At 42.9% G+C, this 13,636-nt stretch overlaps 1 protein-coding gene across 8 annotated transcripts in view; it reads left to right on the forward strand.

The window, feature by feature from the left end:
• lekr1 (leucine, glutamate and lysine rich 1) overlaps positions 1-13,636 on the forward strand; it is a 111,252-nt gene that overhangs the window by 80,637 nt on the left and 16,979 nt on the right. For all 8 annotated transcript variants that reach the window (XM_055646293.1, XM_055646299.1, XM_055646298.1 and 5 more), the window contains one exon: positions 6,910-7,003. In XM_055646293.1, coding sequence (XP_055502268.1) covers positions 6,910-7,003 — 94 coding nt within the window. The remainder of the gene's footprint in view (positions 1-6,909; positions 7,004-13,636) is intronic.

The following is a 13,636-nucleotide window of genomic DNA, read 5'->3' on the forward strand; positions in this document are numbered from 1 at the left end:
TCGGCTAGTTTCTTTGAAGAGTGATTCATGAAATCAAACCCATATCAGAGTTGGGCACCAAAGATAAACACAAAATGCTGGAGTAACTCAGGCAGCAGCATGAGTGGAGAGAAGGAATGGGTGACGTTTCGGGTCGAGACCCTTCTTTATTACGTCTGGATCAAAATGTTGACAATATCCATGGGGGCATTTCTGCAACAATAGGCTGTATCATAAGATGAGCCTTCAAGCTAATGAATCTGTCTGACCTGCATGAGGAATGAACTTGGTGCAATTCCACATTCCACGTGAGATTCCAGTAGATTTTTAAATTTTATTTATTGGATAGAATCTGTGCCCACAACGATAAGAGCATTGTTCAGGTCTCAACACCCAATATGTTATTTTCTGGCCAGTTATGCACAATATTTGGCCGCTTTGATCTTTTGACTAACTGAGGAGAAGGATATTTAATACCACATACAACTAAAAATCTGTTAATTCTCAGCCCGAGTTAGTTTTGAAATCATTTTTACTTGGCTTTAGTTGGGGGGGTTTTTGGAAAAGATAAGGCCATACTTAGATTCTTCCCTAAGCATTTAGAACATATTTGGAGGCCGTGCCTAATCCTTATAGAAGAATATTTTCTTCTCCAACAGGTACATACCCGACCATGATCATTTTCAGATCTTTTTCAGAAGTGTATAATTTATTGAAAGGCCAATATCAATGATCTAGATATGAAATAGGTGTTTTCGTTAATTTTCTAATGGTTAAACTTGTTTATCTTATTTTTGCTTGCTTGTTAGTTTACCACATCCTGGATTATAACATCTGCAGATGCATAAGAGGCATGCCCACCTCTCACAACTGTTTGGACAGGTAGACACAAAATGCTGGAGTAACTCAGCAGGTCAGGCAGCATCTCTGGAGAAAAAGAATAGGTGATGTTTTGGGTCGGAATCCTTCTTCAGAAAGTTTAGACAAATCATAGAGTGAGACAGCATGCAAACAGGCCCTTCGGCCCAACTTGTCCATGTCCCAGCTACACTAGTCCCACCTGCCCGCGTTTGATCCATATTCCTCCAAACCTGTTCTATCCATGTACCTGTCTAACTGTTCCTTAAATGTTAGTAGGATAGTCCCTGGCTCAACTACTTCCTCTGGCAGCTTGTTCCATACACCCACCACCCTTTGTGTGGAAAAAGTTATCAGATTCCTATTACAGTTTGTTGTCCCCTTGTAAACCCTGTTCCTTGCTGGAGAAACTCAGCGGGTGCAGCAGCATTAGCGAAGGAAATAGCCCCTGGCTCAACCTTTCTACTGGTCCTCTGGCAGCTTGTTCCATCTATTTTGTATGGATCGGAAAGGGTAGGGAGATGGGCCAAATATAGACACATGGGACTAGCTCAGATAGACATCTTACCTTGCTTCTTCTGATCTCACAACAGAGTTTTTCGTGACCTATTCCAATCTTCAGCACATTAATTACTGACTGAACCATTCACATAATGCTGCAATTAAAAGGCTATCAATGTCTTATTAAAAAACAGCAGTTTTAAGTTATAGATATGATTAAAATCTCTGCCACTTTATTAGCCTAAACACCCACTGACTTTTTTTTCCACAGCAACTAACCTATTTCAATTGCTGTTCTGCCCCATTTCCATTGAGAAAAGATAATTAATAGTTCTCCCTCATCGGATGGCTGGCTCCATCCTGGGAGCGGAGTTGGATTCATTGGAGGTGGTCTCGGAAAGGAGGATGTTCCACAAACTGCGGAGCATCTTGAATAATACATCTCACTCCCTCCATGACACACTAGTCAACCTGAGGAGCACCTTCAGCAACAGACTGGTCCCACCAAGATGCAGCACAGAACGCCACAGGAGATCCTCTTCCCTGTGGCTATCAAACTGTACAATTCCTCCCACAGGTGTGGGGTAGACTGACTCCCCTTTCCCTCCCCCCCCCCCCCCCCCCCCCCCCCCCCCCCCCCCCCCCCCCCCACATCTTTGCTCATCCCTCATCCCTCATCCTGGGCTTTTCCATTCGATAATTTAATTTCATGTTTGTGCAGTCGTGCATATGTGCTGTGCAAAACTGGTCACTTACATTTCATTATTATTCATTATTTCATTATTATCCCATTATATTAATGCACATGACGCTTTCAATTCCTTGTATCTTTCGACTGGTGGCAGACCAATTTCCCGCTGGGATAAATAAAGTGGTATTGTATCGTATCCTATTGTATCTACTGCTCAATTAGCATGGTGAAATTACAAACGCGAAGATTCGAAAGCGTGGACACTTTCAGATTTGGCCAAAGATCCATATTTCCATTCCAGTGTTTCTCCAGTCTACAAAGCATATCCCGCAGGTCATGACATCCTCGATTTAGACTGATAGAAGGAGTAATGTTTTTCAAATTCTCGTGACATCCTGTAAAATCAAATGATGCAAAGCGGATTATACATTTATAATGTGGAATGTTTATATCCCACATTTGTTATGAACTGTGGATAAAAGTCTCACTCATAGTAATGAGTTACTTCAGACTTGACCTCTCCCTTATTCCTTGCTTGAGAACATTGTCATAACTTTCAACTATTCTATCTGTGCTTTTGTGTAAATACATGCAAAAAAATTAAAAGGCAAAAACTTAGTGATAAAGACATGAACCATTTTAAAAGAAAAGTTAGATTTGGTGTCCTTGGTGGTTAGACATTGGTCTGGCATTAATGGAACATCAGCCACTGTTTGTAATAGTTATTTCATTTTGCGGTTATAAATGCTCAGTTTAAACTTGTTAACTGTTTCTCATGAAAAGTATTTATGTTTATCGATGCAGCCGGCCAGTATGCGTGATCAGTGAGATAATGTTGACCAGAATGTCTAAACAATAAGTAAGTTGTTGATAACAAATCAAAGAACCAAAATTGCTGGTTAGAAGCAGAGAATGCAGTATTTGGGGTTTAGTTAGACTGCTCAACATTGAACTGGTTCTAGATATGATGCTGGTAGGAATGCCACACACAGATAAAAAAATTGTATCTCAATGGTACCATACCTCAAACAAAATTAACCCCCCCCCCGCCCCAAGTGCTATGGTCCGATTCAAAGGGTGAAAATTGAGTGTTTACTTATTTGGCTAATGTTGGGAAAACATGGATTACTACTGCTAATTCCATCTCAATAATGTAATTGGTGAAATCGTTTTTTTTGAGCAATTTCTACAACAGTTAACACATATGAAGCTGTCAGTAATCTTTTTTCAATATTTCTTCATTCGTGATGTTTGGATCAACACATGGATATGCAGGGAATGGAGGGACATGGATCAGATGCAGGCAGATAAGAGTTTGCTTTGGCATATGTTCAGCATGGACATTGTGGGCTGAAGGGCCTGTTCTTGTGCTTTATGTTTCTATGTGGAAACAAGGAAATGCAGATGCTGGTTTACACAAAAGGACACAAAGTGCTGGAGTAACTCAGCAGGTCAGGCCAGCAGAGATTAAACCCCAGCAGTATGAATATTGACCTCCAAGTAACCTTTACCTTCCCTCTCTCTCCATCCCTCCCCCATTTCCCTGTTCTCTGACTGGTGTGATTGTCATTTACATTTTATCTCTGTTTGCTTTGTTGTTGACTTCTCCTAGCTAACAATTATCAATTCTAGATTTTCCTTGATCTCCATCCCCTTTGTCTAATTTTCACATCTTATATTTCCTCATCTCTGTATCTCCCTCTCCCCTGATTCAGCCTGAAGAAGGGTCTCGACCCGAAACGTCACCCATTCCTTCTACCCATAGATGCTGCCTGTCCCGCTGAGTTACTCCAGCATTTTGTGTCTACCTCTGGAGAGACATGGATCGGTGACGTTTCAGATCCTGACCCGAAGCGTCACCCATCCACGTTCTCCAGAAATACTGCCTGACCCGCTGAGTTACTCCAGCACTTTCTGTACTTTTTTGTTCTATGTTATCTCTTCTGCTCACCCATCCTTGCCAAGAAAGTAATCATCCCCCCCTTTTCCATATATTATAGTTGTCCTCTGATAGTTTAACTTGTCAAATATTGTGCCAAATGTTATGGCAGTTATAAATTAATGTAAACAGGTTCCCACTGCGAAACACACAAGTTCAGCCAAGACTCTTGCCACATAAACTGGCCCTTACCCATGTGAATTGAGCTCATCAGGAATTGAGGTTTCAGTTGAAAAAGCTGATCTATTTTTCTAACATTTTTATTATGTTTAGCTACATTTGACATTTATTTTTTCCTTCTGACTTTTTTTTTCACCTCGCTTCCTCTTCATTCTTGTAAGTGTACGAACCTCCATCATGTGTGGAGAACAGAAGGCTTGGAAACGCATTCAATGCATGGGGAAAAAAAAGCTTTTTGCTGTACCTCGGTACACATGACAATAAACGAAAGCAAATTAAAATTCCATGGCAGCATTATTTATCTAAATTCACGGAGGCCAACAAATGCAGGTGCTTATGCATCTGACACATATTGTCTGGGCTCGTCATTATCCTGAAACGTCTCTCATAAATCCTGCCACTCCCAAACGTTACAGGGCATGCTATTTTGCAAGGAATGCTACACTTGTCGCTTTACCTCCCCCCCCCTTGACTCCATTCTAGGACCCAAGCAGTCGTTCCAGGTGCCACAGAGGTTCACCTGCACCTCCTCCAACCTCACCTATTGCATCCGCTGCTCTAAATATCAGCTGATCTACATCGGTGAGACCAAGCGTAGGCTTGGCGATCGCTTCGCCGGACACCTCCGCTCGGTCCGCAATAACCAACCTGATCTCCCGGTGGCTCAGCACTTCAACTCCCCCTCCCATTCCGAATCCAACCTTTCTGTCCTGGGCCTCCTCCGTGGCCAGAGTGAGGAGCACCGGAAATTGGAGGAGCAGCACCTCGTTTTTCGCTGGGGCAGTTTATACCCCAGTGGCATGAACATTGACTTCTCCAATTTCAGGTAGCCCTCACTGTCTCCTCCCATTCTCAGCTCTCCCTCAGCCCTCTGGCTCCTCCTCTTCCTTTCTTCTTCCCGCTACTCTTCCAACCCTACATCAGTCTGAAGAAGGGTTTCGGCCTGAAACGTTGCCTATTTCCTTCGCACCATAGATGCTGCCGCACCCGCTGAGTTTCTCCAGCACTTTTGTCTACCTTTGATTTTCCAGCATCTGTAGTTCCTTCTTAAACATGCTATTTTGTACCTTAGTACACAGTAAGTGTAACATTTTGCATTGTTCGAAAGAGAATATTTAAACCTGCAGGAGTGATGAAGCTTCATAAGATAAATTTTCCAGGCGCCACGCCGCGACATGTCGACACGTGACGCCTGTATGGTCGTGAGTAGTCACCCAAAGAGTTGTACCTTTTTCTGGTCGCCGCTGGATTTTCAACATGTTGAAAATTTTCGGCCACCTGCTTGCGACTGCGACGGGTGCCGGCAAGTCACCGAAAAAAAACGCGTAAGTGGGACAGACCCTTGTGTCACACGGATCCTTTCCAGAAGTGTCACAATTCTTGTGGAATTGGAGAAGCATTCCTGTTCAAGATCTCCCTACAGCTTGTACAATGGGATCAGTCTATATGCTGATTGAGTACTTGCAGTCCCACTGTGAAATAGATATGTTATTTGGCAAGAAAAGCAGGCATAACGAACTAAAGAAATCACCAACAAAAAATCACCTGTCCATTCCCTCCGCATACGCTACCTGACCCGCTGAGTTTAGTTTCGAGATACAGCGCGGAAACAAGCCCTTCGGCCCAACGGGTCCACGCCGACCAACGATCCCCGCACATTAACACTTTCCTACACCCACTAGGGACAATTTTTACATTTACCAAGCCAATTAGCCTACAAACCTGCATGTCTTTACAGTTTGGGAGGAAATCCACTCCAGCATTTTGTGTTACTCAAGATTCCAGCATCTGCAGTGCCTTGTTTCTCCATATTGTTGTTTCTGTAGTATCACCCTTTTAAGAACTCTGGTGTATTGTTTAATGTGCTGTCTTGGCAAACCTATGTTCACCGCATCACCAGTCCTCGTTTACCCTTTCCTTTGACTCCCAGTTTGAAGAAGGGTTTCGACTAGAAACGTCACCTATTCCTTTTCTCCAGAGATGCTGTCTGATCTGCTGAGTTATTCCAGCTTTTTTGTGTCTATCTTTGGTATAAACTAGCATCAGCAGTTCCTTTCTACACTAGCCCCACCTCCCTCCAGCATTTTGTGTCTACGCCAGTCCTTTAGTTAGGTACATCTGGTTATTTCTAATGAACCATTTTATCATTTTAAAACTGAGATCTCTTGAAATGAAGTTAACTTTCCTGGAGAATCATATTTCTCATACAGATCTTCCAAGATCTCAAAAGGTTTGTTTGAAACCAAAAGAACCCCAACCAACCATATCCCAACCGCCATCTTTCACTTAGAATATACAGCACAAGGATAGACCATTGGCCCATGCGGTCAGAATTAGCTCATACTTATCTGCAGGGAGAGCCATTTGCCAATATTACACCATCTTTTCCATCAGTTGAATAACATTTCCCACAGATTTATTTTTAACTTGGGTTTGGTATACTTCTATTTGGGTTTTCAGCAGAATGATTTGGTTAAACAAATAATTGTTGGCTTATTTATTTTGTGAAACGATGTATTGAATATGAAGTTAACAGCAGGTTAGATTTTGTTAAGGGTTTTACCAGTATACGGATTAATTCCCCCCCCCCCCCCCCCCCCCCCCCCCGCCCCCCCCCCCGCCCCAAACCCACCCCCCCCCCCCCCAACACCAAAAAAAAAAAAACACCCCAAAAAAAACCCCCCCCCCCCCCCCCAAAAGAACCCCCCCCCCCCCCCACCCCCCCCCCCCCACACCAAACCAAACCCCCCAACTCTTACAGGGAACAGATGATAATTTCACATCAAAACAGGATTGAGCAGTTGCAAGAAAGCTTTCGACAGAAGCTAAGCAGTGAAGAAAGCTGGAGAGCAAAAGTAAGGGACCTGCTACATCTTTTCACTTTTGTATTGTTGCAATATTTACTTTTTTTAAATTATTTTCTCAAATTAGACACTCCTACACAGCATAAAATATCTACAACTATAGGGAATAACTTATACGGTGTCACACCGTATAAGTTATACCCTATAATTATTTGTGGACATACTTATATGGGGAGAAGGCAGGAGAATGGGGTTGAGAGCGAATGATTTATTTGAGATGGAATGAAAGTCTCCTCCGCCATGATTTAATGGTCTTGATGGGCCGAATGGCCTTATTCTGCTCCAATGACTTACAAACTCAACTGATGCTCAATTTTATTTTTCTTTTGAAGAGAAATATCTGCGTTTTTTTCTCCCCATTCTTATTTTGAAAGTAACTTTTACAAAAGTGTGGTTAATTGGTGTGTTTCTCATTCTGGATGCCCTATTTCAGTTTCACTGGCGGACTTGTTCATCAGAAGCACCTGGAGCAAATGTCACGGTTGCTCCAGGACGACTGTTTTGAGATCTTAGGAATTTCCTTATTAAAGACTCAATGCAAAGAAACAGAAATCTCTTCTGAAAAACCTTCAGTGAATGGTTCCTCCTTAACACTATCTGAAAGCGTATTTTTCCTTGGGTGGGACAGCGTAAAACTAAAAGGCACAGGTTCCATAGGAGCTGATTTAGGGCATTCGGCCCATTGTGTCTACTCTGCCATTCAATCATGGCTGATCTATCTTTCCCTCTCAACCCCATTCTCCTGCCTTCTCCCCATTACCCCTGACTAATGAAGAATCTGTCAATCTCTGCCTTAAAAATGCCCAATTGTGGCAATGAATTCCACTGATTGAACACCCTGTGATTAAGGTCAAAGGTGAGAGGGGAGACATTTAAAGGAGACCCGAGAGACAGGTTTTCATACGGAGAGCGATGATGGCTACATGAAAGAGCTGCCAGAGGAAGTTGTGGAGTCAGATGCAATGACCATGTTTCCAAAGCATTTAGACAGGTAATTGGAAAGCAAAGGAAAGAAGAGGGATATGGGTCTAATGCAGATAAATGGAGTTGGCATGGATAGACCATGTTTGGTATGGACGAGGTGGGTCGAGAGGCCTGTTTCTGGGCTGTGCAACTCTATGACTCTCTCTCTGCCCGGACCATCATGGAAATTCCTCCCGACAGTGCTGAGGAATTCAATTAGGCTGGTCCCTGCTCCAAGAGGCTTTGAGGAGTCCAGTGACAGCGTGCAGCCACAGATCCAAACCCAAACTTGCTAGTGGTAAATTCTGAAATGACTTTAAATTCTGATTCTCTGACTTTCCCATTTAGAACCACGGGCCGCTGCTGGGACAAGTCACTCCTTCTAGCTCATTCGCAATACAACTACATCTGCATTGAATTAAACATATTCACAGCTGCAGTGCAAATCTGTTGAGTTGAAAGTTCACCTGATGATGATAGCCACAGCACTCTAATCTGCTCATGCGGAAGTCCATTAACTGCTTCAAAACTCCCTTTGACCCAACTATGAGTACATTGAAATAAACTCTAGGGCACGCCAACCATGATGCCTGCTTATGCTAATTCTATTTAAAATTAGGGGCAGCATAGTGGTAAAATTGCCAGCGCCAGTGACCCGGGTTCAATCCCAACTATGGGTGGTGTCTGTATAGAGTTTGTACCTTCTCCCCGCGACCATGTGGGTTTTCTCCAGGTGTTCCGGTTTCCTCCTACACTCCAAAGACGTGCAGGTTTGTAGGATAATTAGCTTCTGTAAAATTGTAAATTGTCGGTAGTGCTAGTGTACGGGGTGATCGCTGGTCAACGCGGACTTGGTGGGCCGAAGGGCCTATTTCCAGACTGTATCTCTAAAGTCTAAAAGTCTAAATTAGAGCCATATCCCTCTGATATTGAATGTTATAATTGAGCCATTACATTTAACCTTCACTGCAGACTCACTTTATTACTCTTACCTTTACCCTCACTCATTACTGAGCCAGATCACGTCGATCTTTAGCACCCTGCGGTGGTTCAACCAACAGAACCAGTATCAGGACAAATTACTTCCACTGCCACAACATCATTGAGTTCCATATTCACATCATTTACTCCCAATGTTATTGAAAATCGAACTCAAATGATACAATAAGTGAAAATAAATGATCAATCTTTAATTAATTTGTGAAACAATCAACTACGTAGCTTTAGTTTAGTTTAGAGATACAGGACGGAAAGAGGCCTTTCGGTCGACCGAGTCCGCACCAACCAGCGATCCTCGCGCCTTAACACTATCCTGCACCCATTAGGGATGATTTACACTTATACCAAGCCAATTACCCTACAAACCTGTACATTTTTGGAGTGTGGGAGGAAACCGAAGATCTCGGCGTAAACCCACGCGGTCAAGGGGAGAACGTACAAGCTCCCTACAGACAGCACCTGTAGTCGGGATTGAACCCAGGTCTCTGGCGCTGTAAGTGCTGTAAGGCAGCAACTCTACCACTGCGCACCGTGCCATTAGATTATTATTTTAACATTGAATAGTGATTTAATCCTGGATATTGATGGCATTCATAGGTTGGATTAAAAAAAGTAAAGAAGTCAGATACAAAATATAACAACACCCCTTTTGCCTCACTAGACAAATGATTTAACGAGTATTATACTGAATATCCGTACGGTATTGGCATTTTAACGTATCTGAAAGATTCTGTTTAATTTGGGTGGACTTTATTATTGTGAAAGTGTATTATTAATGTTTTTAATTTCACATGTGAAAGTGTACAGCCTGCCAACACACAAATTATCTTTCATTCCATATAATGAATGTCATTCTGCCCCGGACTTTGTTTTATTTAATAGTTCACTTTGTTTTTAACTAGTGATTCAGCGGATTACGAATTGAATTTTTTTTTTTATAAATAGGGTGTGTAAATAGACTAGTCCTCACCAAAGAATTCTTCTAAACAAATAACAACTGGGACAGATTTATTGTCCCTGAATAAATCTTGCTTCTGAACGGTCGAATTGGCCGGCACCTTCAATGCAGAACAGTCATGCAGAGAAGACCAGATCACTAAAATTGAGTCTCACTGGTTTTCCATTGGGCCCAGAAAATGGATAAACTGCTTGGAAGGATGCCTTACTGACGCTTCTTGCCTCTCACCAAAATTCCTTATACTCATCTTCACTTAGGACCATCCTAAAGACCTAGCAAAGGGCGGTGCGGTAGCACAGCGGTGGAGTTACCACCTTATAGCACTTACAGTGCCAGAGACCCGGGTTTGATCACAGCTGCGGATGCTGTCTGTACGGGGTTTGCACGTTCTCCCAATGACCGCGTGGGTTTTCTCCGAGATTTTCGGTTTCCTCCCACACTCCAAAGACGTACAGGTTTGTAGGTTAATTAGCTTGGTATAAGTGTAAATTGTCTCTAATGCTTATAGGATAGTGTTAATATGCCGGGATCGCAAGTCGGTGTGGACTCGGTGGGCCGAAGGGCCTGTTTCCGCGCTGTAACTTTAAACCAAACACTACGATAGTAATAGGATGTCTTTTTGTTTATTTATTCACTTTTCCGAGAGCTTGGCATCACTAATAAAGCCAGCCTTTATTGTTCATCCCTATTTTCTCTTGAGAAAGCTGTACCTTGAACACTGACCCAGTTGCGACAAAGAAACAGAAATATATTCTTATGGAGTGCTTTTTTTGGCACATGAGATTGATGTTGAGAGATACAGCGCAGAAACAGGCCTTTAGCCACTGTGTCTGCGCCAACCAGCGATCACCCCGTACACTAGCGCTATCCCACACACTAGACACAGTGTGACAATTTTTTAACTGAAGCCAACTAACTTACAAAGCTGTACATCTTTGTAGTGTGGGAGGAAACCAGAGTACCCAGAGAAAACCCACATGGTCACTGGGAGACCGTACAAACTCTGTACATCAGTGATAGGAGCAGAATTAGGCCATTCGGCTCATCAAGTCTACTCCGCCATTCCATTACAGCTGATCCATCTCTCCCCCCTAACCACATTCTCCTGCCTTCTCTCCTGAACCCCTGACACCCGCAATAATCAAGAATCTATCTATCTATCTCTACCTTAAAAATATCCATTGCCTTGGCCTCCACTGCCTTCTGTGTCAATAATTCGCCACCCTCTGACTAAAGAAATTCCTCCTCATCTCTTTCCTAAAGGATCGTCCTTTAATTCTGAGACCATGACTGGTGGAATGGGTGCCAATATACAATGGGCTTCTCTGTTCTGGATGAAGTTCAGCTTCTTGACAGGCATCAGAGCTGCACTCATTCAAGCAAGCGCAGAATATTCCATCACAGTCCTGATCCTGACGTGTGGGTTTCTGATTATCAGGGAGTGAGTCAAATGTCACTGGTTGACCTGCTCTGTTAGGCCCAGCAACCTCACGGGTAGATTTAGAAGGCTGTGTTTGCATAAATATATTTTGCATTTACAGATAATAAACCCGTATATTTTGTCACTGTACAATAATTGGAAATAGAGTAGTTGAAGATAGAAACATAGAAACATAGAAATATAGAAATTAGGTGCAGGAGTAGGCCATTCGGCCCTTCGAGCCTGCACCGCCATTCAAAGATGATAACAAGCACAACATATCACTATAAATACTATAACTAACTAGACTGGAAATCTAGGCACAAGGAACTGCAGATGCTGGTTTACCACAAGAAAAAAGACAAAGTGCTCACCGGAGTAAGTCAACGGATCAGGCAGTATCTTTGTGTGGGGCCCCTTCTTCAAACTGAAGGTGGGGTGGTGGGGGGTGCTGGGAGAAGCTGGAAGAAAGCAGGGGCAGGACAAAGCCTGGCAAGTGATAGGTGGATACAGGTGAGGAGGGCTGTTGATTGATATGGCCAGGTGGTTGGACAAAGGCCAGAAATTAAAAGACAGCATATGGGATGAGGATAGAAGATGTATAAATTGTGAAGCCAGAGGAAGGAATGTAGATGGAAGGGGAGGGGAGAAATAGGTGCAAATCTAGATGGGAATGGGGGGGGATAGGCAGGGGGTGAGTGGTTGTTTGTGGGTTAAAATAAGAGAATTCAACAATCATACCGTTGCAAGCTAGCTATCCAAGTGGAATATGAGGTTCTTATAAGTCTGTTTCCATTCCTATGTATAATTATTGCTTTCCCCTTTTACACCATTTTATTTTCTTTCATAACCAGTTTGTACTGACTTAAAAATGTCAATTGCTATTAAATTATACATCTTTTCCCCTTACAATATATTGACCTGAGGAACAATCGAGTGATTCCCTTTATTAAATTTGAGAAATATCCAAATATATCTCTCCCACAATTATATAGTTGTCCCCGTGACCTGCGTGGGTCTCTCCTGTTTCCTCCCGCACTCAAAAGACGTACAGGTTTATAGGTTAATTGACCTCAGTAAAATTGTAAATTTTCTGGGGAGTGCTGGTCGGCATGGATTCGGTGGGCTGAAGGGCCTGTTTCTGGGCGTTATCTCTACAGTAAATTAAACTAAGCTAAATATTCCTCCTTAATTTTCCCCTCCATCTTCTATGGAGGGTAAATATACAGTGACATCTGCAGTGTGTGTTTTCACTGAGCTAGCTGTCTGCCCTACAATGTCCTGTATTCAGACTCCAGGTCCAACTCGATGTGAGGATGCTACAATTACATAAAATGCTACTGCACTGAAATGAGCAATTTGGCCCAAGGGGGTGTGTGCCTGTGTTTTTGATACATACCATTTGTTGACATTCCGATATCTGGCTTGCTCCGGGGAGATGCTAGCATTTCTGCTCTGAAGTTCCTTCCCACGTAATGATTTGATTAAAGCTTCAGCCTTGCGATCACTCCCTGCCCATTTCAAAACCCCTTTCTGGAGAACAGCTGCTATGACTAGTCAAAATTGTAGCTAGGACCAGCCAAAGAAAATAGTGCTTTTTTTCTACGACAAATCAAAGAGTGCTGGGCTAACTCAGCAAGTCAGGCAGCATCTGTGATGGGAACGGACAGACAACGTTTAGGGTTGGGGCCCTTCATTGATTTTTATGAATCCTACATGTAATAAGAAAATGCCCATTCCTCATGCAGCTTTGTTCAGCTGTGTGTTAATCTTGTGGTGTTTTTACAAAGTAGAAAAATTGCTTTCCACGTACATAGTGAAAGGATTTTCAAAGGATAACTTTCTGGCGTTACCCTCTCTCTAATAATTCTTTCCATCAAAAAGTCATATTATAAATCTGGGATCACACCATTTTGCCCATCCAGTTCTATCCACGTGTTTTTAAGGGAGGGATGCAGGTATCCTTTGACCTTTCTCTGAGTTTCCCGAGTTTGCTGAGGAACTAGTTCCAGCATAATTCACCTTCCTGCCCTACACTTACTTAGACTTAGTTCCTCCCACACTGTTGAGTGCATTAGGCAGTATCTTTCCCCATTGCTGCCACTGCTGCCTGTAAATCCCCAGCCCCGTGATTCTCAGTGAAAACAGCAAATTGAAAGCACTCCTAAGAATGCAGCCATTCCTGTGGCTCAACTTCTATTTTGGAAGCAATACTGGCAGTGGTTGAGCATTCCAGCTCTATCTTTGGGAAGAGATGAGGAAGCAGATGCATTGGCTCAGTTTA

Source organism: Leucoraja erinacea, chromosome 14 (assembly GCF_028641065.1).
Source record: "Leucoraja erinacea ecotype New England chromosome 14, Leri_hhj_1, whole genome shotgun sequence".
NCBI lineage: Eukaryota > Metazoa > Chordata > Chondrichthyes > Rajiformes > Rajidae > Leucoraja > Leucoraja erinaceus.